This window comes from Fringilla coelebs, assembly GCF_963513975.1.
Source record: "Fringilla coelebs genome assembly, chromosome: 8".
Lineage (NCBI taxonomy): Eukaryota > Metazoa > Chordata > Aves > Passeriformes > Fringillidae > Fringilla > Fringilla coelebs.
This window is the reverse complement of record NC_140066.1, coordinates 17,412,395-17,440,302: the sequence shown is the minus strand read 5'-3', so window position 1 is coordinate 17,440,302 and position 27,908 is coordinate 17,412,395. Positions and strand designations below refer to the sequence as shown.

The window sequence follows — 27,908 nt, the reverse complement described above, 5'->3', positions numbered from 1 at the left end:
GGATATGCTTATCCATCTGTAGCATATGGGGTCAAGCAGTTAAAATAATCTTCCCAGCTGCAGAATTGATTAATTATTTGTCATCAAGGTGTTTCATAAAGTCCCAGTTTATTTACATAAAAAGCAATACTTCATGGGTTTTCTTTCATGGCATTATAAAATTCAAGCAGTGCTAGCATAGGTGCATATTAGCTTTCTAAATAGAGACAATGAAACGATAGCCCAGAAATAGTAAAGGACAGAAGCTGTTGTGGTTAAGAAATTCAGACTATTATAGTCTTTATGTGCCTTGTAAATACTAATTGTATTTCTCTGTGGCTTGTGGTTCTGACATTATCCTCACAGACAAATTCTAGGTATCTGCTAATGAGAACTGCAAGGCTTTAGAACACTTGTTTAAAGTAAGAGCCCAGTGGCCATCACTGATCATATCCAAGTCTGGAGCAGCTGAAGTAATTTCTGAAAAATCTCAGTAGAAGTATGTGGTCAAGAAACAGATGCTTTGGAGAGCAGGTCTGGAGAGATGTATGGAACAGAATTTAGGTTATTTCATGGACCCTTTGTGTGTACTTGGACAGTTGTTTTACTTCCAGGGTTGCATTTTGGAAGACTTTCATGGCTGTTTGTTATTACCTCAGAAAACTTTTGACATGTTTCTCATTGACTTGAGAATAACAGTGTATCTTGAGTTTCCCATGGGGAAGTTTGACCACTGGCATAGGCTGACTTTAACATGGAGTGCTGCAAAAGAGTGTCTGCCTCATTTTCCACCTTTTACCTGTCTGATTGGGTATGGTGTTCCACTACAAGGGTGGTATTCCAAGAGAAATTATTGAAGGAGAGGGAAGATGTGACTGCCCTTGCAGTAGTAATGTGGTCTTAGATCTACTGGAGCCACTCATAGAATCCCACATTCAGTCAAACAGTGACTGGTGGGATGTTTCCAAACAGCTGTCCAGCTCTCTGAGATGGAGTTCCAGGTTTTTGGCTTTTATGGGGATTGTCTTTTCTGTCATGAAAGTGTTACACAGTGCGCTTAAATTGAAGCAAGGAGGTACTGCAAGAGGAGATAATGAATTAGCAGTCTGGATGTTCAAGTTTCTTACCTGTGGCTTCTCAGGAAGGCTTGAATCAGTGATGAATATAATGTGATTCTTGGCACCCTTGAAAGTCATAAGAGGTGTGCATATGCCTTGTCAGTATGTGTTGTCTCTTTCTGCCAGAAGTAGTGGAAGTGAACTATTCCAGCCTCTCTTGCTTGAGATTTTGGTCACGTACACAATGTCTGTTGTCTGGGTGGCCAGAACCCTGCTTCTTCCTCAACGTCTTCCCTATCTCTTCCTGTTCCTGTGCACCCCAGCTAGTTCTTTTGGCTTATACACTTGATCCAGTCGCAAATTGACCACTAGACCTGCAAGAGCCTTAGCAAAACTTGACAGTCAAATACACCTTGTTTCCTTGATGGAGGATGAGGAAGTTTATTGTAGTATCAAACTTTGCACAACATACAAAACATTACTATGCTCTTTGTAGAATTGAAAATCTGTTTGTAGGTGCTGTGCTTGTAGATGAGCTGCTTGGGGTGAGGGGTTTGGAGAGAAGGGAGAGATGTCCCATATGTTTTTTTGTTTTGCATGGACAGTTTTACGAAGTCCTAAATTTTCCTGTGTTTTGTTCTTCTCACTTGCTGTTTTTCTGCATGCTTCTCTCCACTCAGTTGAAACGGGAAGTGTTGCTACAGCATCGCCCAGTTCTGAGGGCTTATCACAAGATGTTGCTCTGATGCACATTTATCTCCTTGGTGAAGCAGGGGCTCTGATGTTAGCATGATGAAAGATAACTTTCCCCGCTTTCCCCGATTACTTGTCACTACTTTGCTTCTTGCAAATGTAGCTGTAGTTGCTCTGGGAGACTTAATGTCCTTTCTAGCACTTGGGAAAGGATACTGGCCAGTTGCAAGCTTCAGGTAAAAGTAGTAGCTCTCTTTGAGGGTCTTCCCTCTTGCCCTAAGCATACTGAAGTCTGTGCTTAAAGTCTAAGGCCTTCTGAGAGCTAATTGTCTCAACTGGTTGATGGACAGAATGGGAGGTGTTTGCAGATGTCAGCGAGGGGCTGGTTTACCCACGCAGAACTTAAGCAGTTGCCCAGTTGTGCCATTAGCATTAATATCTGGGTGACAGAGTGCTCTGGACAGACTGCTGACTTCTTCCAAGCATTCACATGTCCTATGGTGTGAGAGCTGACTTGTGAGAAACCACAGCTGTCAGCTCCATGCCAATAGCCCGCCAGCTTCGCCAGGAGGAAATGGATGATAGGGAGAGCTGTGTGCTCTACACCACAGTAGCACAAAGTGGCAGATCAAAGTAACTGGCTGCTTCATAGGGGTTTCTAAAACTGCTAAATGGCTCTTGAAGCACATGTCAATGCCTGTGTTTTCCCCGGGCTTTTCCCTGGGGTGAGTGTCTGAAGGGCAGCTGTGCAGGGAGCCCAGCAGGGCAGGCAAGAAGAGCATGAGGCTGCTCTCTGCAGCTCAGCTGCTGATGCATCCTTGAGGGGTGCACGTTCTTCAAGGGGAAATGTGGTTGGGTTTCTTGGACCACATCTCCTCCCCTTGCTGCTATTCTCACAAGTGTTTCACAGACCGTCAAGTGAGGCCTGAGGGAGCCCTTGTTTAAAAGGGAGAGCCTCTTATAACCATGAGTGTTGACCTACAGCACATGCTCATGGAGAAGCTTAATTAAGGTATTCACTTAACTTTAATAAGTCTGTTGCTCTCCTCAGTGATGGCCTCTCTAGGCTGGCTGTTATTGCAGTGTTATAACTGCTGAGTCTGTGTAGGCAAACGGGTTGTCATTACTCAAGTATCTTAGTGGGTAGGGAACCTGCTCTAACAATGCTTTAGAGCATGGATATTATCAAGTGTTATGGGATGGTTTCCTCTTCCAGACCTTGCATGTTCATGAGTCACTCACTAGCACATGACTGGAACTTCAAGATGAATCATAGGATCACCTCACTGCTGATGTGGGAATTTGGTACTTTGCAATTTCAGTATTTTCTGAATGAAAAAACTGATGAATAATTCATACCTGAAACCGAATGCCTGTTTCTTCAGCTATTAATCCAATTACTGATTAACATTGCCTGCTTCTTCCTGTATTACCTAACAGCTCTGTGTTCACATGACCTCCAGGCAGTCAGCTCTGTTACAAGAATGCAGAAGTGCAATGCCAGAACTTCTTAAAAGCTCTAGTTATTCTTTATTTGCTAAATTGTTTCTAGGATGAAATAACACTGTTAAGGGAGAGAGATCAGGGGGCTTGTTCTCTCCTTGCCTCCCCTCTTATCCTTGCTTTCTGTGTGTATTGTAGCTGAGATCCATTGCTTTGGTTTGATTTTTCTCTGAAAAGGACCACATGTTGGCCAAGTGAGGTAAAAATGAGCACACTAATGGTTCTGTGTTGGGGATGAAGCCCTGAGGATCAGGATGCTGGCAAGTGTCATTTGTGCATATGTTGCAGGAACATCAATGTCTTACTGTAGAGCAAGAGGGCCATCACTGGCTCTCTCATCTGCTCTGAACTTAGTGGACTTTTTCTGTCTTAGTCATATTGGAAGTAACCAACAGAGATTACAGAGACACTAATCTAGTAACAGTTGCCTCTTCTCCCCAAAAGGCATGGCGTCTTGCTCTGCATATGCCAAACACCTGAATTGATAGCTATCATGAAAGGGAAGGATGTGGGACCAGTGCTTTTTCTCCTCTATGCATCAGGGCACTCCCAGGTGGGAGTAATCAATTTTTCTCTAAGAGAAGGATTCCCAAAATGTGTCTGGTTCTTGCAGCTGATGACTTAACTCAGTATTTCAATTGGTACTGTTCTAAGGAATATAATGCCTCAGTTAATTTTCTAATACTTGGTACTAGTCTGAAAATCCCAAAGACCACCTTCAGTACTGCCTTCAGCCTTGTGTCAAAGCAGTTGCTTAGCCAAAGCTTCAGATTTGGTCCAGTATTAAAATAATTTGCTAAATTACATATACTGTTCTAGGTTTGTTTAAGAAATATTTATGTTAGTGGTCATGCCTTATTTGAGCTTCAGAGCTGCAAATTTTTGGCTCTCTTCTTTCTACAGTAAACATTAACACAGCAATCTACTTGTACTCATGTGAGTGGCCTTATATGCCATGTGGAGAAATTCACATACTTAGTTAAGTGTGTATGCACCAAAATTTGTGAAAAAAATTTCACCTGAATGATTTGCTAAAGTTTTGTGGCTTAAAATTTGTCTCCTGAAAGCAAGGTTGATTTTCTTATTCCTAAAATCCCATTTAAATGAATTGAAAATATATTTTAAAGAATTGTCACAAAGCACTTCAAATATCCTAAGTTTAAGTCTTTGGTGGCAATAATAATAATTATGAAGACATCTACATTAAAGTTCTTGGCTGACTTCTAGCTTCAGTTTGAAACTAGGAAGACTTGAACTCCTTATATAAGTGGTGGCCCACTTATTATTTTGGTTCTCTTGATTTGTGGAAAATTGATGTACTTGAAGATTGGAGGATTCTGAGTGAAATCTGAATTCTTGGCAGCTTCACTGTATGGATGCCACAGGTTTGACAGCCCAGTTCATCACTTAGGTCTTTCTCATCAGGACTGAGCATTTTAAATAGAATATTTCTTACTAATATAAGAACAAGAACAGTCCAAATCTGAGATTTTATCTGGTAAATAATTTGTACTTCTCTTTACAGATTTGGGTTTTTACTGAGTAGTGAATAACATGTAAATTCCAAAATGTTGTTTTGAATCCTTGACTGCTTCACAGACTTACAAAGTTTGGGAAATTCTGACCACAAGAGATAGTTTTAAGTCATGATAGTCTTCTGACAAAGTGGTGTCAGTGACTTTTGCCTTGTGTTCTGGGAGATGGGGAGGGGGGGAATGGTGTGAACCATGTGAACCAAGAAGTAGAAACTAGCTAAAAACATGTTCTGTACTAAGTAGCTATGTCATTGCCTTTGGTTTCCTTTCTCTAGCTGAGAAAAGTATTTCCTGGCAGGGATAGATAATTTTTTTCAGCCAGTGGCTTCAATTCAGTTTGTTTGCACTTCTATCAATATCCATGCTGGTTTTGGGAAATGAGAGTGAGAACATTGTTTTCTACACACGTATTGTAGGCTTACATGTGTTAATTCTGCTCTTGATTCTGTTTAGGTAAAGTGCTGTTATGTTCCATGCAAAGCTTCTGGTACTTTTCAGTTTCACTCTTGTATAGATACTGGAGCTTATGGTTCTTGCCCAAGGAACAGAACCCCTTCAAACTACTGCTTCATGTTTTATTTTTTGATGCAATAATCCAAGTTGGGGAGTTGGGGTAAGCAGCACTGAGAAAACTAAAGATGCTACTGAAATGACAAACATTGGTTTTCATGTTTTATTTTGGGAAAGTAATACTAAAGGCTGCTGCTATTCTTACAGTATATCAGAGTGCTGCTTGAGTCAGATGAGTTCAGATGCTGATCATTCTTAAATTAGACATTCACATGCTGAGTTTCCTCTTTAACATGAGGGGGCTGTCCAGCTCAGCAAAGAATGCCACTGTTGTTTGCTCCGTAAGCATATTCAATGCTACTCTACTGCTTTCATGTCTTTGTTAATTTCCTCCTCAAATCCTCTTAAGGGGAAAAAAAAGAGGAAACTCGGTAGTTTCCCTTTCTTCATCTAGATCCTCTTTTCTGAGCATTACTTTGAGAGGAATAGCAAGTTCCATCCCACCACCTTCACAGCTGTTTTTCAGAATGGATGGGTATGATAAGCATTTTCAGCAAAGGGGAGTGAGGCAACAGGACTCTCTATACTTTATTGTAGACTCAGGCTGTGACTCTGTGACTGATACAGAAACTGAAGACGAGAAGAATCCAGTTGACTCCCACAGACTTGCCATGAGTGAAGAACATGGATCATCCAAGAGCCCTGGGGACTGTCCAGTGGTGCAGCCCAACCGCATACAATGTGGGGTACTGTATGTCCACTCCTTGGGCTATGTTCTTGCTGTGAGCTGGTGCCACCCATTATGCTGCTTTGTAATGTTCAGCTTTACAGGCCTGGAAATTAGTCCTGAATTCTTCTGTCATCTTCCTGCTCAGCCCCCTGTCCTCCACGTCTCCTGTTTCATGGGCTTGGCTCTCTAGGCCCAGGAGTAGCTTGGTAACGTGCAGTGCTTAGTGCTGTCTAGGCTGTGGTGTCACTTAATGACTGTCCCATTAACACAGCTGCTTGACTTGGGCGCTGTGAGACAGGTCACACTCTTCCCTTTCTCTGTTCTGCTGGCAAGTGGGGTGAGATAACTGTAATGAACTGATTAACTCCACAGTCAGTATCCAGTCTAATATGACAATTCTGGTGCATGCCTTGCAAGTGACCCTGAAAAGCTTGGATCATGGCTTCTTGTCTGAAAAACAGAACTTTTTAGTATAGCAAATGGAAAGAGTCCAAGTTTCTTTCTTTTGTTTCTGTTTAGAATGTGGCTGTGCCGCTTAAGGGAAGAGATGGATAGAGTTGAAAATAAATAAATTTATAAATCTAGCCCTAATCAGTTTATAAATCTATCTAATAAATCTGGAGTTCTATCAGTTTAATGCTTGTATCTATACTGGTGCAAGCTGTAGCAGAAGCCACCTGCCCAGTTAGTCTATGACTGGAAGATGCTCCTGAAAACAGTTCAAAATTGTGAAAATGATAGATGATAATTGATGTGTTAGTTACAATGAGAACAAAATCCCTAGAAAATTGACTTAACCAAGTAAGTGTTTTTGTTTTGAACCCATGTGTTGTAATGCTTTTTGTCTTAGGTGCAGACAACTGTTTATATTATCATGAAATGTAAACTAGATGGTGAAATGAAAACTGAAGTTGAATTTTCTCCAGAGAATGCATCCTCTGTGTGTGTGCTGGCTGAAGTGGAGAACGAGTACACAATCTCTGTAAAGGCACCAAGTAAGATGGACTGAGATTTCCACCCCACCCCACCCCCCCCCTTCCCCATTGCTTATTTTCTATCTCAACCTGCCTGTCCTGAGAAGTGCAAGGGGGCATAAGGGTAAAGATTGCAGTGCAGAAAAACTTGAGTCCAGAAAATCTTGAGCTTGCATTCTCACCTGTGATACTTTTGATGAGGAACTGAGAGAGACTGCTGCTTGTGGGCTCTGTTTTCCCCTCAGCAGCAGTAGGGTTGCAGGCTGGAAACACCTTGCTGGGAGTTCTGAGAACACATTGCAGCTTGTAGAGCACTTTGAACTGAGCTGTGTGTTATGACCACCATCATATTAGCATTGGCAGGGCACCAAGAGAGAAGGAAGTGCCAGTAAATAATTACATGACTCTAATGGCATGTGTTTAATGTGTAGTGATCTCTGTGATCAGAGCTGAGACTATTTATTCTGGCTTTTAATTTAGATATGTTCTGTCACTCTAAATATTTACATTTAAAAACTGAAGGTTGCCTAAACTTTAGGTTCACTGAACTTTAAAGGAATGATTTCAGAGCCTTTAAGATTGGTATTATTTCCCAGCATTATTTTATTTAATCTACCTTAGTCTGTCCTCTTGAAGAGTCATTCTGCCATTCTGACTGAGAATAGAGACTAATAGTCATTAAAGCAACTACCATAAAGTCAGTGAAGTGGGTTAATTTTAAAGAAGGTGACCTCATGAGCATATAAAGGCTTAATTTAATGTCTTAAGTCAAGTCTTACGATATAAACACTGACCTGGAAACTAACTTGTACTTTGAATTATAAACATGACCTTCACATTGATTGAGTGTACCGTGTAAGCTCTGAAGTTTCTAACATTTCTAAGAGAAATAATTTATTCCTTTGTGTTATTAACTGTTTCATAATTTCCCAAGTTGTTAACAGGGAAAGACTAACTTGAGTGGGATTCAAAATATGTGTTTCAAAGAGAAAGTTCAGACCTAAAAATGCATATTAGGCAAAACATCAAGAACCTCCAAGGTGCAAGTAGAACATAATCCTGTGCATGGATAAATTTGCAAAGCTGGAATTCCTTTTAATGGATTTAAAAGGAATTCCAAGTGTACTAGTTCAGAGACTAGTGAGGCTGACAGAGGTTGCAAAATCTCTAGTGACTTTTCTGATTTCTTTTCTTCCCCAGCTCTTTGTACTTATGGTATGGCTTTATAGACAGGTCCCGAGAAGCCGGGGTGGAGAGATGTGTGGTTTTCTGTTAAAGGAGGAGTATTTTTAACATTAGTGGTCCAGTCCATTGTTAGCAGAGGACCTAGGAGGTTATGTGCATTGACATAGCTATAAAGAAGGCAGTTCCAAAGTACTTTCCTACCTAGTGTTCCAAGATCATGACTCTTCTCATGACTTTTCATGAGTTCAGTATAGCAGAAACTGTTTGGGTATCCATCTGGCGCTATATCCAAACTCCTCCTGTCCTCACAGTCCATCATGCAAACTCATGCCCGTTGTTTGTGCTAATGGTTATTTTTGCTCTTTATTTTCAAAGATTTAACCTCTGGGACAGTGACCCTGCAGATATATTCAGGGGGTTTGATGGTGGGAGAAACAAGTGTCACTTACCATACTGACATGGAGGAAATCAGCAATCTGCTGGCTAATGCAGCCAACCCTGTACAGTTCATGTGCCAGGTAAGGACTTTAGCAATCAGCTGCTTTGGAAACCAGCTCTTTCAGAGGCTAGACAAGCAGGCATAAGCAAAAGTGTTTGCCATGAAGTAGCTCTTATGAAATGAAGAAATGCAAGGTTATTCAGGGATTTTCACCTAACTCTCATATCCCCTTTTACTGAAAGCATGGCTGTTTTTTCTGTCTCTGGAGCACATAGCTGGTTAAGGTGAGTCAGGTTATCAAACTAAGAAAAAAAAATGTGGTCAATCAACACCTACATTTTAGACCTTGATGTCTTCAAAAGGTTGGAATGACAGAACGTGATATAACAGAAAGTACCATAAAGAAATAAAACATTTTGGAATTTGTACCTAGGTGTTATTAAAGAAAAATATGTAAATAGTAGCAAAGATTCATATTAGGTGGAGGAAGCAGAGTAACATAAAAGGATTTGCTGGTTCTTAACACTCACTTTTTCAATACAGCCACTCAGTTTTCCTACTCTGATTTGCCTGGTTGGGGTACCTCAACCCTATTAGAGGGGTAAAGCTTGCACAAGGAAGTTTTCTGCTGTGTTGCCCTGTTGCCTGCTTGCATGTTCCTGATCTGCCATGTAGTGGAAGCCTACAGAGTAACCTTGTTAGTCACCAATATACCTGGGGCAGGGGAGACTGTTTCTCCCTTGCTTTTTAGTTCAAGCTGTGTAGCAGTTGATGCCTCTGCTTAGGGAGTATGCCTGCTTCCCAGTGGTAAAGAACCAGTCCAAAAGTTGAACCCAGCAGGTGTACGATTCAAAATGGACTAGTGCATACTTTTAAAGCAGGAGGGATATTTCATTGGAACACTTTCAGAAGTAAGTGTATACCTGCCAAGAAAGTAGGAAGCAAGTTTTCTGTGCTTCCAGTTGCATGAGTGACTTTCTCATTGAGCTGTCTTGTGGAATATACGGTTTTCAGCTATTGAGCTTGATGATACTCTTGTTTCTACACCAGGAAGCTATCCAAGTTCTTTGTTTGACCTGAACAAACCTTTTGTGTTTATACCTACTGTATTCTGATTGTGTTAGATAATAAAGACACCATATCAATCTCACCTTAACTGAATCTCCAGATTCTACCAAACAAAAGTGCTTTCCATTTATCTGTAGGCCTTTAAAATTGTGCCATACAGCATAGAAGCCCTGGACAAACTATTGACTGAGTCACTCAAGAAGAACATTCCTGCCAGTGGTCTACACCTGTTTGGAATTAACCAGCTGGAGGAAGAAGATATGACAGCAAGTAAGTTTAAAGACACTTGGTTTATAGATTTTCTTTGTATCAGTTGTTTTTACCTTGAAGCACTTTAACACTGCAGTGGGTGGTACCTGCACAGGCTGGCTCAAAAACCTTGGATCTTAGCCAGGAAACTAAATTTTGATGATGTGTCTAGAAAGGGAATTGCCATTTGAGTCAGGTGATCCTTTTTTATTGCATCTATCATTCTCACTTCCCTGCACTGTGGCAGTTGCTGCTATATAGACAGCTTCAAACCAGAGGGAGAAGATGATGCTCCCCAAATGTCTCCCAGGTTTTCTGTGTTCTTTTGCCTCATGCCTTTTCTCCACAGGCCAGTCCTTTTCCCCAAACCCCATTAACCCTTAAGATACACAGTGGGCACTGAGCATTTGGGTTGGTATGCTGTCTTTTTGTAATGATGATCTAAGAAGTCCTTGCAAATCTGTGATCCTACATACATTTAAGCTATTACAGTGCCATATTCCCCACTGAAGGTTATAGGACTTAAGCCTGGAGATGCACAAGATAGTTTGTGCAGTTGGCTTGATTTTGAAACCATACCTATACTTCCAGGGATTTCACAGCTGCTTTGGGCTGTGTGATTGCTGTCTGTTTCTCACCTACTGGCTCTGCTGCTACTAAAGAAAAACTTAGGTTCTAATGGGCTCCTGTTCTCACAGATCAGAGGGATGAGGAGTTGCCAACATTGCTTCACTTCTCTGCAAGATATGGGCTGAAGAACCTTACTGCCTTGCTGCTTACATGCCCTGGAGCACTGCAGGCCTACAGCGTAGCCAACAAGTACGGCCACTATCCAAACACCATTGCAGAAAAGCATGGCTTTAAGGATCTCCGCCAGTTCATTGATGAATACGTGGTAAGAGGAAGCTGAGCCGTCCTTCTGCCTCGTCCCACAGCGGGTGCAGGCTCTGGCACCGAGCTTGGCACTTAGTGTTACCTGAGCAGGAGTGATGGGGTGATAAAGTGTGTTGTGGTAGGCTGTAGAACACAGACATCCAGGCACGCTGAAAGCTTTCAGGCTGGAGGGTTACATGTGTCTCTGGAGCCAGGGAAATTCCTGGGGCTTTGGTAAAGGGCAAGTAAGATGGAAGCAGAGACTGCTGTGCTGGCTTCCATTCCTCCATCCAGCTAAAGAAGTTTCTGAGGAAATGTGTTTCATGTCTAATGCATTCTTCTAATTCTGATCCTGGGAAAGAGCCCCTTCATCCAGCTTACTTCAGGGAGTAATATGGGAACAGAATGTGTTTTAGAAAGATAGAATTTGTGGTGCTCTCTTATTAGTTTTCGTATGGGCAGGATTGCTTACTAGCTCATTCATAGCTGATCTGTTTGTTCTATCAGGGATCCCAACTGACAGTTCATTTCTATTTGAGCTAACCCCACCCTCAGAAAACACACACTGACTTTTCCAGATTATGACATGGACCTGACTCCAGCTGCACCAAGCAGATTTTCCGTGCAGTACTTGGGTATTCATAGAGTTTCTCCTTTCATTTCAGTTTGAGCTGTTTCTGGCCTGTATGCTTCAAAATAACAAGGAGCTCCTTGACTCAGGTCACATTGACCACATCTGAATTCTATTTGCCTTTGATTTAGGTTGAAAAATTGTGTTTAATTGTCCTTAACATTGTCTGAGTGCTGAGTGATAGGTCTGACAGCTTTAGTATGGTTCTGCCAGCCAATTACTGTAGTGTTTAAGCCCTGTTTAGGAGGCATGGGTAGTTCTTGGACTTGGGCCTTGCTTCTTGACATTATAGATTAGATTTAAATAAAAGTCATTCTATATTCTGAGATCAGGAGGGCTGCAGAAACTGTAAATGGTGAGGTCACAATCTTTGCACTGGGGTAAGTGAGAGATGTGCAGGAAGTCCTTCCAACCTCTCATTGCAGTACTGTGCTCCTCCCATATTCTCTCCCCCAGCACAGTACAGAGCTGTGTTAAGAGCAGGTCTTCCTTACTGACCTGCTGGAGCTGTCAGTGAAGCGCAGTCCAAAGCCCACAAATCATCTGCAACAGTGTCACTACTGCAAGGTAGTGACTACTATCAGTAGTATGGATGTCTGAAAATCCCATTTAAACCCCATTACTCACCTAATTTTCTCTCTGGCAAAAGTTCCTCTGTAAAGCATTGCATGAACTACTGGCCTGACACATTTTGACTGTGGAGGGAAGCATGTGTAGATAGCTTTGACAGACATGCCCTGTGGATTGACTCTGCATTTGTGAATGGAAGAATATCTTGTAGTATTTCAACTGCTAAGGTGGTGCTTGTGACATAATTGGAATTTGGGAAGGAGGATGGGATGAAGCTTTGTTTTGCTTCCTTGTGTTCTGATTTGGTGAAGCTCTGCCTTCCCCCCACTCTATGTTGCAATTGCATAAGAAAGGATTCTGCTCTCCTGTGAACCAGAAGTTGCCTGAACTACATGAACTGCTGCCTGCTATGAGGTTTCCTGTTAATATCACAGAAAAGGGTCTGTGTACTCCCACTCTGGGTGTTACATGCTGCTGCTAATGCCAAGAAACTGAAACTAAATCTACATCAAAGCTAAAACTTTGCTATTTTGCAGGTGCTCTGCATGTGATAAGCTTTCCCCTTTATGGTTAGCTATGCATGCCCCAAAATAGCCTTTGACAAGCATTTGTATTTTTAGAATAAGCTGTGCTTATGTTCTGGGAGTTTGCAGATATTGGGTAGGACATGAAAGTGGTGGGATGAGAGGCTGTAATGGCTACTCAGAATGTGTCAGCAGCCCTTGTTTCACCTTTGTTACCTATTAATACAATATAGATCTCAAAAGTTTGACCCAGACAGCTGTAGTGGGGGTTTAAGTCACTTGAGAAGCTTTAATCTTTGGGAATGAGCTGTTCTGACATTTTTTTCTATCACTGATGACAAAGTGAGATATATTTTGCTTGCTTTTATTCTCTAAATTCTTTATTTAAGAGAGACTTTTTTTTTTCTTGCCGTCCTTCCTCTCCAGGAAACTGCAGATATGCTAAAGAGTCACATTAAGGAAGAGCTGATGCAAGGCGAGGAGGATGAGTCTGTTTATGAGTCCATGGCTCATCTGTCCACTGATCTGCTAATGAAATGTTCCTTGAATCCAGGCTCCGATGAAGAGCTTTATGAATCCATGGCTGGATTTGTCCCCGGTGCCCCAGAAGATCTTTGTATGTATATTCATAGAGTTACAGAATCATGGGAAGGTTTGGGTTAGAAGGTACCTCTAAAGCTCACCTAGTCCAAGCCCTCTGCAATGGGCAGAGACATGTTTAGATCAGATTGCTCAGACCCATTGCTCTCACACACAGTTACAGCTTTTCTGTTCTCACCACACAGAAGCAATGCTGCAGTTCCATCATCAGCTGACTGACAAAATTGCTCTACACCTTTTCTTAATTGCTGGTGTACAAGATAAGAGCTATTTCTTCAGTGTTTCAAGGACTCCCTGAACCCTGAGCAAATAAATTAACATGTAGAAGTAAGACTAAATTTGCTACCTGCTTTTTCCTCCTGAGGACTGGTACCTAGGAACATTCTGACACTGACAGAAAAGAACACTATGTCAGATGTGATTTTACTGACAACTGGGAAACTGAAAAACAAGAGCTGAGATTCTAGCTGAACACCTTGAGAGCAAAAGAAAGTGAACATCTAAAAATATGAGTATCAAAAAGATTATAAGTGAAAAATTATTATTCAAATCTGATTGGTTTATTGCTAAAAATACAGAGCTAATTCTGATAAATATGCATATGTTTAACTTTTTCACTATTGCATTACTATTCAGTGAGGCCATTTGAAAATACTAAATTAAGTACCTCTGTTAAGCAGTTGTAAATTTGTTGTTCTTACTCACCTGTTTAGTCTGACTGGTCCACTCATCTATTATATGATTCCCATAATGAGCAGAGAATTTATCTTCTTATATTTTCAGTACCTCCTTAAGGTAGTTAAGGACTTCTAGTGTTCTGCAGTTTTTAGGTGTGCTGCCTCAGGGGAAAAACTTTCTTTTTGAAACACTTGTGCTTATGGGCTGTATTGGTCCTGGACTGTTCTCTCCTCTTTGAGATTAAATGATACTATAAAACACATTTTTGTTGTTTATGAAGCTCAGAAGACTATGTTGGTTCTTTCTGTGAAATCCTAAACTCTTTTCTGCTATGTGTTGTTGGCCACTGCAGGGATAGTTTTGCTACCAAAATCAGGGCTATTCTGCCTTCAGATGGAGATAAGCAGTAAATCAAGTTGGACTTGGAAGGAACAAAGGTGCTCTTGTTTGCAGTAAGGAGAGTTAGTTTCTAGATGCTTGGTAGGTCTGCCTGTAATCAGTGCGCCTCTGAATGGGGTCGATTGACAAAGCCTGTGGAGGGTTAAAAAACAAGCTCAACACTACTAAGCCAAACTCCCCTTCTTCCAGGCCTGAAATGCCCAGATCTCCCAGAAACTATGCATGGAATTTTCTGGCAAATTGAGCTCCCTGTAATTTAGCACTTTTCAACTGGACTCTGAAAATCCTCTCTTTCCTGCTTCTTCTGGAGTTCTAATGTGTTGCTTCTGCACACAAAGCTCTGCTGCCTTCCATTCAGGAGTCTTTTATTGAAATTCTGTTTTGCTTACCTGGTCTGTTAGTCTTTGCCTGAAGAATATTAACAGTTTGTCTGAACAGTGCTTAAAATCTACCTGTATCATAACAGATAGATTTAAATTGGCACTAAGTTCTCAGCACTTAGATTGATTCTCTCAAAGTGAAAGTGTTTCAATATCATTTAGAATACCACCAGACAGGCAGTGTCTCGCTGAAATTAATGTGAGTGCTGGCTGCCATCACAAATACAGGATTTAAGCTTTTGTACTGACTTGAAGATTTCTGAGGATGGCTCACTAAGGAATCATAGCTAACTTCTCTTGAAGGATTTTTTCTAGGAATTACCTCTGTGAGTAGATAAGGCTGTGGTGTAGAGGATAATACCTGGGCTATTTTAGGTGTAGACATACTGTGGCAGGGTGCCCCTTTATTATGATCAAGATGTGCTTCCACCACAGTTTTTCAGAGACTGCTCAAAGGAAGATTAGATAACACAAGGCCAATTTTTCCAGAAGGAATAGGGGTAACAGGGGACTGAGTTAAAAGTATTTCATATTCTCACATGTAACCCAAACTATCTAATTTACATAGTAGTAGATCTATTGCATAAAAATAGATATACCTCAAAAATTCACTTATATCAATAAGCCTCAGCAATCCATTTATATCACTCTTGTTTTTAATATCATTAGGAACATTATTACCTAACATTTTATTTTAGCTTTACGATTAGTATTAGTGTTATGATGAGGTTCACCTTTTTCTTTAAAATCAGAATTCTTTATGTCAAAACACTGAATTAACAAAGTATCTTATTGTTTGCTGTCAGTCCTTTCTCAATACTGAGTTATCATCTGACCCTGTAAACACTTTCCAGATCCAAGTAATTAACTCGGCCAACTGTTTTGACTTTATTCCAGTAAATAAAACAAACACTATCTTATGTCATGGGAAAATTGCCTTTAATGTCTTGTTTTTCCAAGCCACATGGTTTCTTCTCTGGGGCACTGTCCAGAGGTCAAAACTTTCACCTGGACAACACACGCCTAAGAATAGCCAAAACTCAATGCCTGCTTGAAGCCTTGTCAGACCTCAATAGCATTGCTAGTCACCATCAAGTGTAAGCATCAGGCAGCTGGAAAAAAATTGTGCAGAATGGACTGAACATAGCAACTTAGAAGCTTTTTTCAAGGAAAATGTTGGTCATTTGCCCAGCTTCTTTGATTGTCACCATAAAGGTCCGGTTTATTACATGGTTACATATATTGAAGGATATAATTAACAGGTTCATCTTTCTGGGTTTTTTTTTCTCAGATGTAGAGATGCTTCAATCCAAACCAGACGCTCCAGTTGCTGGAGATGAAGTCTCTATAACTACAAAAGACTCAATGCTCCGCAAGTTTTTAGAAGGTGAGACCTATTTTGAGGGAAGGATGGCAGTAGCACAGTTAAAGCAATTAAGCAGAACCTGAGAGTTCTTCCTAACCTATTAAGGATAGAAGATAGCCCACACAGTTTGCTTTTTTTCAGACAAAGGACTCATTCTCTATAGTACTTTGTAGACCATCACACATAGCTTTTGGAAACCATTGGTCTGTTGGATTTGTTCACAATTAAAGTATGTTAATTAACTGAAATTAATTAAACTAACTGTTCCTCGAATTCTTAAAGAATTAGGAGATTTTTTACTATTTCTTTAAAACAGATGGTACAGGCATAGTGGCAGTTACATGCTACTAGATGTTAATAACTTTATCAAGTCCTGTCATGAAGCTCTTTGATACATTTAAGGTACTGTAAAACTGGATGGTTTTGGCTGCAAAATGGCCAGCTTGGTAAGAATATGGTACATTATGCATCTGGAGGGAACCAGTGTCCAGTCAAGTGGCCAGGTTGTTATTCTTACAAACTCTGCTTCATTGTAGGTGGTAGCATGGATGTGCCAGATTCTGGGGAAGGAGGTCCTGAGCAGTATGGTGAAGACGTGTACTACTCAGTGGAACAAGACCCTTTTCCACAGGAAATGGCTAACAGACCTCCAGTTCCTGTTCCAAGACCAGAATCTAGCTCTCCACAGCCAGACAATGAGCTGTACATCTCCAAAAGTGAGTTGGTTACTAGTGAAAATGTAGTCCAGTAAACAGTAGAATGGCATTGACATGGGCTCCAGTGCCGAATAAATGCCAGGATCCCTGGATTGACTCTGGAGTTAGGTTACCTTTGGGATCCAATTCCATATCTGTTTTTTTATCTTTTGCCAACTCTGAAAATGTGGGGATGGTATATCCCAAGATCTTGGCCTAAGCTTGCTCTTCATGAAAGCAGTAGCATGACAGATTACCCCCAAATGGTATAAACAAATCCATTATGTAGGAAAGATCCTGATATTATAAGGACACAATCAAGCTAATAAATTGAGACATTGCTGATCTGTAATGCTATCATTGATTCAACTGCATTTGTAAAGGACATGATTTTATACCTCAGTACCTCCCTCTGAGGTGGGGTTTTATTGAAATTGAAGAAGACTGTTCATCCTAGTTCATTAGGCAGCTTTGGAAATCTTGGTCACATATTATGAACCTTCTAACAAGAACCACAATGACATCTGAGAGAGTAATTTCACTGACTTCTTCCTGCTGTGACAGGACTATGGAGAAATCATGTCCAGATTTCTCTTAGAGGTGGCTGAGCTAAATTCTTTGAGGTCAATAGAAAGGAAATTCTGCCGTACAAATCTTTGTTTTCTTCAATGGACTTAGAAGGGTGTGGGAAGCTGTAATGCAGTGCAGAATTGTGTATGCTTACCATAGTCTTCCTTCCTATTTCTGTCTTCTTGAGATGCATTTCAGAATCTAAAGAATGTTTCTTTTGCAGTTTTTGCACAGAAGGCTCAAAGACCTGAGAATCTTTATGTCCCTAGAGGAAGGGTTAAGAAAGGTAAGGCAGAAGTTCATCCTGAAAATCCTTTCAGTAATCCAAAAGCAGATCTGTTAGGGTAGCTTCATTTGTGTGAAATATGACAGAATAGACTGTTTTGCAAAGCTCTGGGGATAACAGTCCTCTAGGAATGACCCAATCTTTTTGACCATTTGTGACGCTGGGAACTTTTAGAAGGGCAGAGTGTGAGGGGAGCACATCTCATGTCTTGGGAACTCTTCTTTGTTACAAATGAGTTAGAAAATGCCAGCATCAGTAGAGAATGAGTTTTCAGTTTCTGGGCTTGAACTACACAGATTACCTAGATAGAGTCTAGCTTTGTGACTGCTAAGGTAAAAGCTCTGTCCTGTAAATTGCTGAGGAAGCAGGGTGCTTTAATGAAAGTGTTTTGTGCTCTTTACTTAAATTATGTTTTTAAGAGCAGAACTTATCCCTGGGATATATTTGTCTACAATGTTACCTCTCAGTGGGGCTTTTAGACCTGACAAATAGTAGGATGGCCTAAGAAGAAAACACTTCTTAGGAAACACTTACTCTGTAATACTTTTCCCCCCCCCGCCTTTTTTTTTTTTTTTTTTTTTTAATATCTGCTGGATGAAGGGTACTTGATCTCTTTGTATTCAGTGAGGAAGGTGGATGCACAAGTTTAATAATGTTTTTGCTGGTGTTCTCTCTTCAGAGACAATAGTCAGGCCTGTAAGGGACCTGTCTCAATCAAGTATATATGATCCATTTGCTGGAATGAAAACCCCAGGTCAGCGGCAGCTGATTACATTACAGGAGCAAGTGAAAATGGGCATCCTCACCGTGGATGAAGCTGTACTTCATTTTAAGGAGTGGCAACTGAACCAGAAAAAGAGATCAGAATCATTCCGGTTCCAGCAGGTACAGACTTCTGCTACTGTTTAAGAAATACAGCTGTCTCTCTAGGTATATATCAGAAGCTTTGCAGCATGGGTACATTTTTTTTCCTGGTTGGAGCAGGAAGACTGCTAACATAGTCCTCCAGCTAGCAGAGTTCTCTCCTGCCATGGGGAAGCTGTTCCCAGTAAGCAGCAAGCAGTTTTACAGATCTGTTTTTCTTGCAGTAATATTGTCAGTTTTTGAAGATCTGTATACAGGGAACTGGATCAAATCCAGTTGGCTAAATCACCTTTCTAGAGGTCACCTAGCCACCTACCTGCTGGCAGGGAACTTCTGTGATGGACATATAAGTTGTTGGTTCTCAACATTTAACTTGTTGGTTCTCATCCATTTCAGATCAGTGAAGACTCTGTGTCCCAGATGATGTATTGGCTATAAAGCCCTAGTTGGTAGATGATCTGATTTCTCCAACTGTTTGTTGATGGCTATGGGAGTGTTCTTTGCAGCTGGGCAAGGTCTAACAATGGTCATTAGGAAAAGCAGAGTGTTTGGGTGCCTTAGCAGAGAGAGGGAGTCAGCTGCCAGCAGTGACATGATGACTGGTAGAACTATCAGTTATAGTTTAAAATTTTAATTCTCAAGTTAGAGTTTGGCTCCCTCTTGAAAACCAGTGCCTGCTTCTATTGGAGCCTTTTGTTCATGCTGTGGCAGTCTAGTCTCCAGTGGGTGACATTGTTTTGGAAGTTGTCAGCAAAGGCAAAGCTTCTCCTCCTGATTCTCACTTGGAAAGGTCCTCTCTTACCCAGAAACAGTCAGAGGAGTCCTTCTATCAGAGAAGAACACAGTCCTACTTAAATAAATTGACGCTGAAGAGATGAAATGGCATGCTCTGTGCCCCATGCCATGAGCAGCTTTCAAAGTCTCTGCTCTGAATTTTGCTTCATGGTACAGCAGTTGCTTCCTCTGCTTTTCAGGGCTTTCCTCCTCTCAGATCTGTACATATTTCCCTGCTGAAAAAAGTTGTCTTTTTTCTCCCTACGTTTTTGTACTGTAAGGTGTAATATGCTGCCACACAATGGTGAAGAGTCTTTGCTCCCAGTTACATTTCTTCATTGGGGATATCCTGAATATTGAGTTGTACCTTACACTGTGGGATGCAGGGCAGCCATTTCTGTCCCTACAGTCAGAATAATCTGTTCATTAGTACAGAAAGAACAGTGCAGTTATTTTGTGGTGGGTCTTGTTTCTGTGCCAGTGTCACAGTACAAACAGAAAATACAGGGAGTTCTAAACCCAATTTGCTGCTTATGTGCGACTGCCCATATGTGAACTTGACCTTAACATACATAATGAACATCAGAAAAAAAACTTGACTTCTGAAAGGCACACATGGGTTTCTGAAAGGAATAGATTAAAACCTGTTGACATGGTTTGGACTTTAGACAGGTCAAGGAAGCTTTGTTACAGCTTGACTGCAGTGCAAGTTTGCTAAAGTTATATATATATATATAAAGTCATTATATTTTGGCTAAGTTAGCTAAAATATAATACTGGTTTTGTCAGAAGGCTGCTCATCTTTCTTTATCCGAAGCCCTGAAAAGAATATCTTGTGATGTTTTTTAGGAAAATCTGAAACGTCTACGAGACAGCATAACCAGGAGGCAAATGGAGAAGCAAAAAAAAGACAAAAGTGCAGGTAACAGTCTTTGATTCTGATATTCTCTGGTAATGAAGCAGCTAACCATATTAACAAGCTCTTCAGCAGATATGTGTCCGTCCATGTGTATTGTAGTTCTGTGATATTTTAATACGCACATTCATGTGCCAGTTGTCAAAAACTTGGAGAAACTGCTTTGCTCCTCACTTTCACAGCCAAGAAAAGGATGCCCCCATCTGTGGAGTGCATCTTGATTTATTCATGCATAGTTCTGCTTGTCCTTATGCAATTGTGTTTAACTCTGTCCTTAAGTGCAAAACTGTCTCTGGAAGGCTATAATCACATAGACCTTCTGAGCTATTCATTTTCCCTTCCAGATTTGGAAATTACAGTACCCATTCGACATTCTCGTAATACTTTGGGGAAACCAGAATGTGGAATATATGAATACACCCCCAGGAAAAACCTTTTTCCACCAAAAAGGGAGTTAAAACGAGGAGACTGGAAAACAGAAAGCACATCCAGCACAACAAGTAAGCAACCTCTGAGCATCACCGTCCTGACAGGAAAGCTGGATGGAACACACTTCCCAAGCCTTACCCTGGAGTCAACCCAGGGGACAGGACTTCTGTTCCTGAATCCCAGCACTGACAATGCCACCCCAAACCTTGCATGCCTCAGGCCAGTTGTTCTCAAAACTGTAAAAGCAATTCCAGGTGTCCATCAAGTAGTTTGGGCATCTTTTGTCGGCATCTCTGCAGGAGGAGAACCTGGAAGCTGAGCAAAAGATTCTCTTGAGCCCTTCTCAGTGAAGGCATGCTACCTGTTTTCAGTTCTTAAAAGTAGATGGCAGTTGCTGCCTTATTGGAAAGGATGCTCCCATGCTGTGACTGCCAGCAGGCTGTGTGCTCTTCTGGCCCTATTTCTTCAATTGTTTTACATAAAGGACAGCATTTTTCGTTGGTAGCTGTGGGACCTCTTGAGTGGTTGGGCAGTCTGCACATTTTTATTATCTTTGCTTTTCATTACATTTAATTTGTACAAATTAAATCCCTGCGTTCTTACTCTTACTGCAGACTGAGCAATTCTTGCAGAAATCCTTTAGGATCAGTTGGGTCCTTTGAAAGGAAACCTGATTTCTGTTAGATTACCACCTTTATGACTCTTGGTGAAGTGCAGCTGGCATACATCCAGGATAGGTGCCAGAGGCAGCTGGCTGAGCCAGTAACTCGCCTACAAGCATATGTGAGAGAAGGGTGAAAAGTCTGCAGAGCTCACTGTATGCAGCCTGGCACTCTTTCTCATGAGGTGATGCTGAGAATGGACCCTAGCACAGGATTTAGCACTCTTAAATGCTGCTATTTGCGCCAGCTGATGAGACTTACCAAAGCTATCAGGGAGGGACTGCATCTTAGGAGAAAACCTCTCTAGCCACCACTTCAGTGTACAGGTTTCTGAATATTAGTGTCCCTGTATTTCACACTCCTATAGAATGTTATCTATTTATTACTGAAACCAGCCACAGCAGTGTAGGATATGTTTGTGAGTTGCTGTCACCTTTGGAATTGGCATGACTGATTGAAAAAACAATCCCTACTCTGAGTCCATGACAGTTTAATGGGTTTGCATAGATGGGTGCTGAAAGTTGTTTGAACAAACTTGTTTTTAGCTTGTAAATAGACTAGGAAACATTCTGTGATGATTGAGAATTGTTGCAAGAGGGGGTAGTAAATGGTTATTTATTTGGAACAATAGCTTCTTAAGCAGTCACTCCAGGAATGAATATGTGGCAGTGCTGAGAGCCGTCTATCTTCATGCAGTTGCTAAAGATATGGGGACTGATAATTTAAATGTACGTTAAGTGTTGGGCGTGTAACCCTTGTGAAAATATTTTTCTGACTTTCCAGATGATGTTAGCATTAGATCTTTTCATCTTATATGATATGATGGATATAAAGAATAGACTGTGGTTGTAAGTATTTGACCAGAAGACTGGATAAAGAAAGATAAGGCAGAAATCTTCTAAAGTGAAAGCATAATTGAATGGCTTGGTCCTGTGGTTTGTGTTGTATGAAATGCTATTGTTTGGATCCCAAATATATGAAAAAAACAGTGAAAATAAATTAATCTAAACAAGCATTAATTATATTTGCAAGAATTAAGCATGAGGTTAGAAAGAGCCTGGAGTTAGGAATTTGCAGTTAAATGCCCAGGTTTATTAATCAGTTTTTTCTCTTGCTTCCTCCAGGTAGTGCAAGTAACCGCTCCAGCACTCGGAGTATATTGAGTGTCAGCAGTGGGATGGAAGGGGACAGTGAGGTAAGCTCTCACCTCTGCTAGCTATGCTCTGCTGTCCTTACGTACATGCCTTTGTTTTCATGCAGAAAAAAGAGCTCAGAGCTGGCATTGCATTTAGAGAAATGCGAAAATGTAGCCACTTTTGTGAGGACATCAAGAACCAGATTCTGCTATTCTGTAAACGCTTTTCTTCATTTTGTAGGACAGTGAAGTCCCAGAAACAGCAAGGAGCCGCAGCCCAGTTCCTCACCAAGTAGAGAGGCTTCCTTTCCCAGAAAGGCCTCCCAGAGTGCCTCCTCGAGGTGCAAGCAGGTAAAACTAAAATGCAGCTCAAAATGTGTGCTTTCAGTTAATCTTTATGGAAGCCTTGGACAGAAAGCAAGGCAGTTAGCAAAGGCAGAAAGTGAGTTTTTTTTGAACAATGTCTACCGGACTGCTATCTGTCAGCACACACTGTTAGGAATTGTAAGGTCATTGTTTCTCATCTGTACGTGGAGGAATATGTTTCCTAGCTGGTAACAAGGCTGTTGCAGTGCTGTCCCTGTGGTTCATGCACAGCGAGGGGCAGCACTAGTGAAGCACACAATGCTTGCCATAGTAAGACTGACCGAGGTGGAGTTACATCCTGCCCTTGGCAGAGATTTAGTACCTGACCCTCCTGAAAATACCCTCTTGGAACATACAAAATGCAGTGCAGGGGGAAGTTCTTTTTGGCATTCTCTTGGACTTTTTTCTTTTTACAAAGTTCAGATCTCTCCAGAGCATATATGTTTACATGTGTTACTGTCCTCAAAGAAAGAACTGCACTAGTTTTATAAAAGGTGTTGAGGAGATTTGATCATAAATTTAAATAACTTGTAAACATTCCTTTAGTCCAACCAGTGCAAGTCTATGAAGCCTATTCCTCAAAAAGTTCTCTCCGTACAAATACTACAAAATTCTCCAATTCTTAAAGCAGTAATTGCCACTGTGTGGGTGCAGCAAGCTCTGTGTTGTTGATTGGCTTTGGCAAGGAAATAGCTGGAATTTATCTGCAGTTAGTTTGAAAAAAGGTTTTGAATCTTTTGATCTTTTCCTATTACATCTTCATTTCAGGAGAAAGCTACCAAACTATCAGTTTTACTCCAACCAACTGTTATAGCATCTTTTTCCAGTAAGAGTAGAATTACTGCAGCTGAAGAACAGAAGAAATAGCTTGGACAGGAACAATGTTCTGGCAGCTTGGCATCTGCTCTGTTGCTCAATCAGCCTGTTTTTCTTCTTGTATGACTACTGATTGTACAGTATGCTTACATATGATGCTGTTGCATGCAATGTGTTGTTCCAGAACTCTTTTTTTCTACTGCTTTTTCATACATTTTCGTTATCTGTCTTTTTATAGGCCTGTAAGCTGTGAAGGCTTTTATCCTCCACCTGTGCCCCCAAGAGGTCGCTGAATCTCTCAACATCTGTGGAATATGAGATTTTTTTGGTTTATATATGTGTTTGTACAGATTTTTTTTGGGCTGCGTTAAATTATTTATAAGTGGGACCCAAATGATTTCATCCCCTTCATCCTTCCTGAAGCTCTGGTGACTTTTCCCATGATTTTCACTGGGACTTTCTGGCATTTTATAGTTTTTTTTTTAGCTTGAGGAATTTTGGTGCTTTGGGGCTTCAAGAAAATGTATCATCATTGGGAAGAACATTGATGTGTGTCTTGGGAGCCCTGCATCAACATGAAGATCCCATTTGATCAAGAAAGCACATGTGTCCTTTTAGGAACTAAATCCTGATAAGCATTGTTACCAAACCTCTCAATACAGTCTACCAGGGCTTGACTGGAAAACATGCTTAAAAAGTAAAGAAAATAAGAAGGTTGAAAAATGCTCATTACAGCAGGAGCAGGTGAATGTACTACTGCATGGCATAACATTTTGGATACAATTATACTGACCTTTCAGAAGGTGTAGCATCCCCCTTTAGCAATCATTAAACCATGGGGGGATGAGAAATTGTCTTCAAGAATGTATTTTGCATACAGCCTTGAAAATGCCTTTCCTTTCTCTGTTTGCATCCTGAAGAGGACAGACAAGGTGTTGTGTGTGCTGTATTTACCATGAAAATTCCCAAGACAGCTGGTAAGGGACCTTCTGTATCACAAACCAACTGTACTTAAACCTTTTCCATGCAGGGTGCAGGTATGGTGTTACAAAATCACATGACTGAGCTCTCAAATTAGAGAAGGACTTGGTGGCAGTGCTGTGTTCTGTGTCTTTTTACATGTGGTCATTATGCAGCAATATAAAGGCATTTCACTTCATACTCTCCACTTCTCAGTGACTCTCCAATTATCAGTGCACACCCCTCACAAATACCAGCCATATTTTAGCTGGCTGCAGTGGGAACAGACAGCCTGGGACCTGGACTCTGCTTGCTCTACTGTCCCTTTCTGCCAATATGAATCTGCAGCAGCTATGTCCAGCCTTTTTTTGCCTGAGGGCTTACAAACTTAAGGAGACTTCCTGGTTTGGCTCTCTTCCAGACCTTGAAATTATCTGTGCATATCCCAACCCTTGGGGGACAATTTAAGGCTCCGGTTGTCCATGAGTGACACAGATGGGAATCTGCAAGATAACATTCAGGGTAGAGAATTAAATATCATTACATACTTGGTTTTCAGGGATGAAAGAGGGGGAATGGCTTGAAAAACAGACAGATACATCTGTATTAAGTGATCCCTCAGGTATAGGTAGAGCTTCTGTCTGATCATGCCAGCTCCCTTTCATCTGTAGGAGAGCAGGTGACAGAGTTGCAGTTCCTTTCTCTTGCAAGGTGGCAAACCCCATGTGTGAAGCTGCAGTAGTGACAGCAACTGTGACTTGGCCAGCACTGAATGAAGGTGGAGGAGGCCCTGCTTCTTTCAGGGATATAGGCATATGCTGAATATCATCTATGCATTAGACTCATAGGATTTGGGTGACTCCAAATGCAGTTCATAAATCCTCTCCTTTTGATGGCAGAGGGGGATGCAGGTGTTGTGCTGCATAAACAGCACAACAGATACAGAGGTGTCCTTTCTGTTTTGTTCTTTTTTTTAAATTTTATTTTCTAAGGGAACCTCAGTGCTGTCTCCAGTACTGCCACTATAGACTCTCAGTGAGTTTGCTTTCGTTCACTATAGCCAGGGGAATGGTGAGATGAGAGCTGTCTTCCTGTGCTCTTCTTGGAATGAAACAAGATTTCCAGTTCTATTAGCTCAATTTGGAAGGAGGGAAGGAAGTTTTGAAATGAGGAAAATAGAAGCAAGGACAAGTAAAAAAAATTAGGGATAAAAGAAAAACCAAAAGAAGAAATTCAGCAGCTTGATTGTCTTCAGCTGTCACATGCTTTGGTTTGCATACAGCTCCCTGGTTTTGCTCAAAAATTCCCTATCTTCTTGGTGCTCATTGCAGCTGTGCCCCAGTGATCTGGTAAAAGGAATTTGTCTGCTTTCACATCTGCCAGGTACAGCCTAAAGTAGAATCGTAGGATGTAGGTAAAACTGTAATAAGGCAGGAAAGGAAGAGCAAATTATATGTGTATCATGCAGATTTTCTTTCAGCATTGTTGGACTGAAGCAGCTCAGGGATCCATCTTTCCAAGCTAATTTTTAATTCTGCATCCCCTCCATGTTATAGCCAAATGTCCTCTATGGGAGGGATTTATCTGAGCATTTGACTTTGCAGAATCCTAATACCATGGCTGTGAACTGGATATTTCTTGCTTGTGCTGTGGAGAGATGGTTGTATCTGAATTACTAAAAAGTAGTTCATAAGTAGCCTTTCAGTCCCTCTCCTATTTGAAGCTTAGATACTTCATTACTCTGACCACCCATCACCTAAAGCAAAGTGCTGGTGGGGCTCTGGGAGAGGTGAGCTGGGAAAAGGGGAACTGAGCCATACTATAAATGCATTCTGTTCAGGCCCCTTCTGCACTCCTTAAGGGAGGGAAACTGAAGATGCAGCTGTAGTTTCAGGCATTCCTGTCTCACTGCTGCTGGATTAGTGAGGGATCTCAGTAACCAACAATCACTGCAAGACTCTCACCCTATCGAGGAAAAAAGGAGCAGCACTAAAATGGCTTTACTGTTGGATGCAGGTAAACAACTGGATGCAGTCATGTCTTTCAAGCCTCTTACAGGCCAACAGGAACGCACCTGCTCAGCCCCCAAAGTGTGTGTTCCACATAGGCTGGATTCATCTAATTGCTTCCAGCCTCATACATTTCAATGTATGCAGTCCCTGTATCTGTATTTTGTGCTGGTGAGCATGTGGTGTGTGTTGCTTCCACCCAGGATGAGAAATGCACTGAAAATGAAGATCAGAAGAGACCAGAGAAGAAAACAGCATGCATGCAGATTGCTGGTTACTTAAAAATATGCTTGGGAGAGAGAGTGGAAAGGGAAATATGAAGTGTTTCTGATGCATATTAGAGTTCAAGGACTGAACAGATAATAAAATTGCTTGTAAAAACTTGAGTAGCCTGGCCAATTGTAGGGGCATCAACCAATCCACCAAACTCAGGTGCCAGCTGGCAGGCCTGGGGAAAGTGTTTGTTCTTTGTACAGCATGCCTTGCAAACCCTGCTGCAGCAGATGGCTCTGGTTGGCCCTAGTGCTGACTGAGAGACTTAAGTACTGAATAAACTGAAGATGCTGAAGCCTCCTCTCTCTGTCTCCCAAGGGTAAGCTATTCTATTTTGGACTGAGATGCAGTGACTAGAAAGAAACATATGGTGTTATCAAAACTGTCTAGGTTTTCTTTTTTTTTTAGTCTGTGTGTGTGTGTGTAATACAAACATGGCTTTTGCATGGGTTTTGGCAAGCATCTCTACAGGGACCTTGCTTCTGCTGAAGCAGTGCATGCACTATCTCCTGCATCTCCGGAAAAAGCTTCAGATAAATAAACCTTGTGAAATATGTTCAGGGAAGGTAGACTGAATGTGTAAGTCACAAGACAAAAAGCTTTTAGCATAGGTATGATGGTAACAGGGAGATCTGTTTTCTGCGTCATTTCTACAAATCATGGATGATATGATATGTAACAGCATGGAGTTCCTGTCTTCTGCTCATGTCATTTATTGTCTGTCTGCTTATCTGTTGGCTCTCTTTATTTGAGAAGATGGTATAGCACACCCCCCCCCCCCCTTTTTTAAAAGAATATATAACTTCTGAATTTTTTACTGTAATTAATTTTAATTACTGTAATTAATAAATTAATTCACTTTTACTGTAATTTTTTTTTTTTGTCTGATGAATCAATGGTTTTTTTCTTACTGTAGACTTGTAGTTTGAGGTAGGTCCAAGTTTGGAGGCAGGTTTGTGGGCTTCATCTTAGCCAGCACTGACAGAAACCTCACCCTGCACAAGGTCCAGATGTGGCTGTGCTGCCTCAGCGCCTGCCCTGGGCCCCTGCGGCTCCGTGTGCTGCTGCTGCTTGTGCGAGGGCCGTGGAGAATGGGCCTGTGTATTTCACGGATGAGCTTGGAAAAGACCTCTGAGAGTGTCAAGTCCAACCTCGGCCTGAACATCACCGTATCAACCTGACCATGTCCGGCCTTTCCTTAAACACCCC

At 41.3% G+C, this 27,908-nt stretch overlaps 1 protein-coding gene across 1 annotated transcript in view; it reads left to right on the top strand.

The window, feature by feature from the left end:
- Nucleotides 1-27,569, top strand: part of PIK3AP1 (phosphoinositide-3-kinase adaptor protein 1) — a 38,913-nt gene extending 11,344 nt beyond the window's left edge. Inside the window, exons 3-17 of the mRNA XM_084210121.1 lie at nucleotides 5,876-6,024; nucleotides 6,859-7,003; nucleotides 8,543-8,685; nucleotides 9,812-9,944; nucleotides 10,622-10,818; nucleotides 12,948-13,137; nucleotides 15,870-15,965; nucleotides 16,481-16,660; nucleotides 17,433-17,495; nucleotides 18,175-18,380; nucleotides 19,983-20,055; nucleotides 20,394-20,549; nucleotides 22,265-22,335; nucleotides 22,517-22,626; nucleotides 23,696-27,569. Of these exons, the coding sequence (XP_084066247.1) occupies nucleotides 5,876-6,024; nucleotides 6,859-7,003; nucleotides 8,543-8,685; nucleotides 9,812-9,944; nucleotides 10,622-10,818; nucleotides 12,948-13,137; nucleotides 15,870-15,965; nucleotides 16,481-16,660; nucleotides 17,433-17,495; nucleotides 18,175-18,380; nucleotides 19,983-20,055; nucleotides 20,394-20,549; nucleotides 22,265-22,335; nucleotides 22,517-22,626; nucleotides 23,696-23,750 (1,967 nt within the window). The 3' untranslated portion in view covers nucleotides 23,751-27,569. The remainder of the gene's footprint in view (nucleotides 1-5,875; nucleotides 6,025-6,858; nucleotides 7,004-8,542; nucleotides 8,686-9,811; nucleotides 9,945-10,621; nucleotides 10,819-12,947; nucleotides 13,138-15,869; nucleotides 15,966-16,480; nucleotides 16,661-17,432; nucleotides 17,496-18,174; nucleotides 18,381-19,982; nucleotides 20,056-20,393; nucleotides 20,550-22,264; nucleotides 22,336-22,516; nucleotides 22,627-23,695) is intronic.
- Nucleotides 27,570-27,908: the final 339 nt, after the last annotated feature.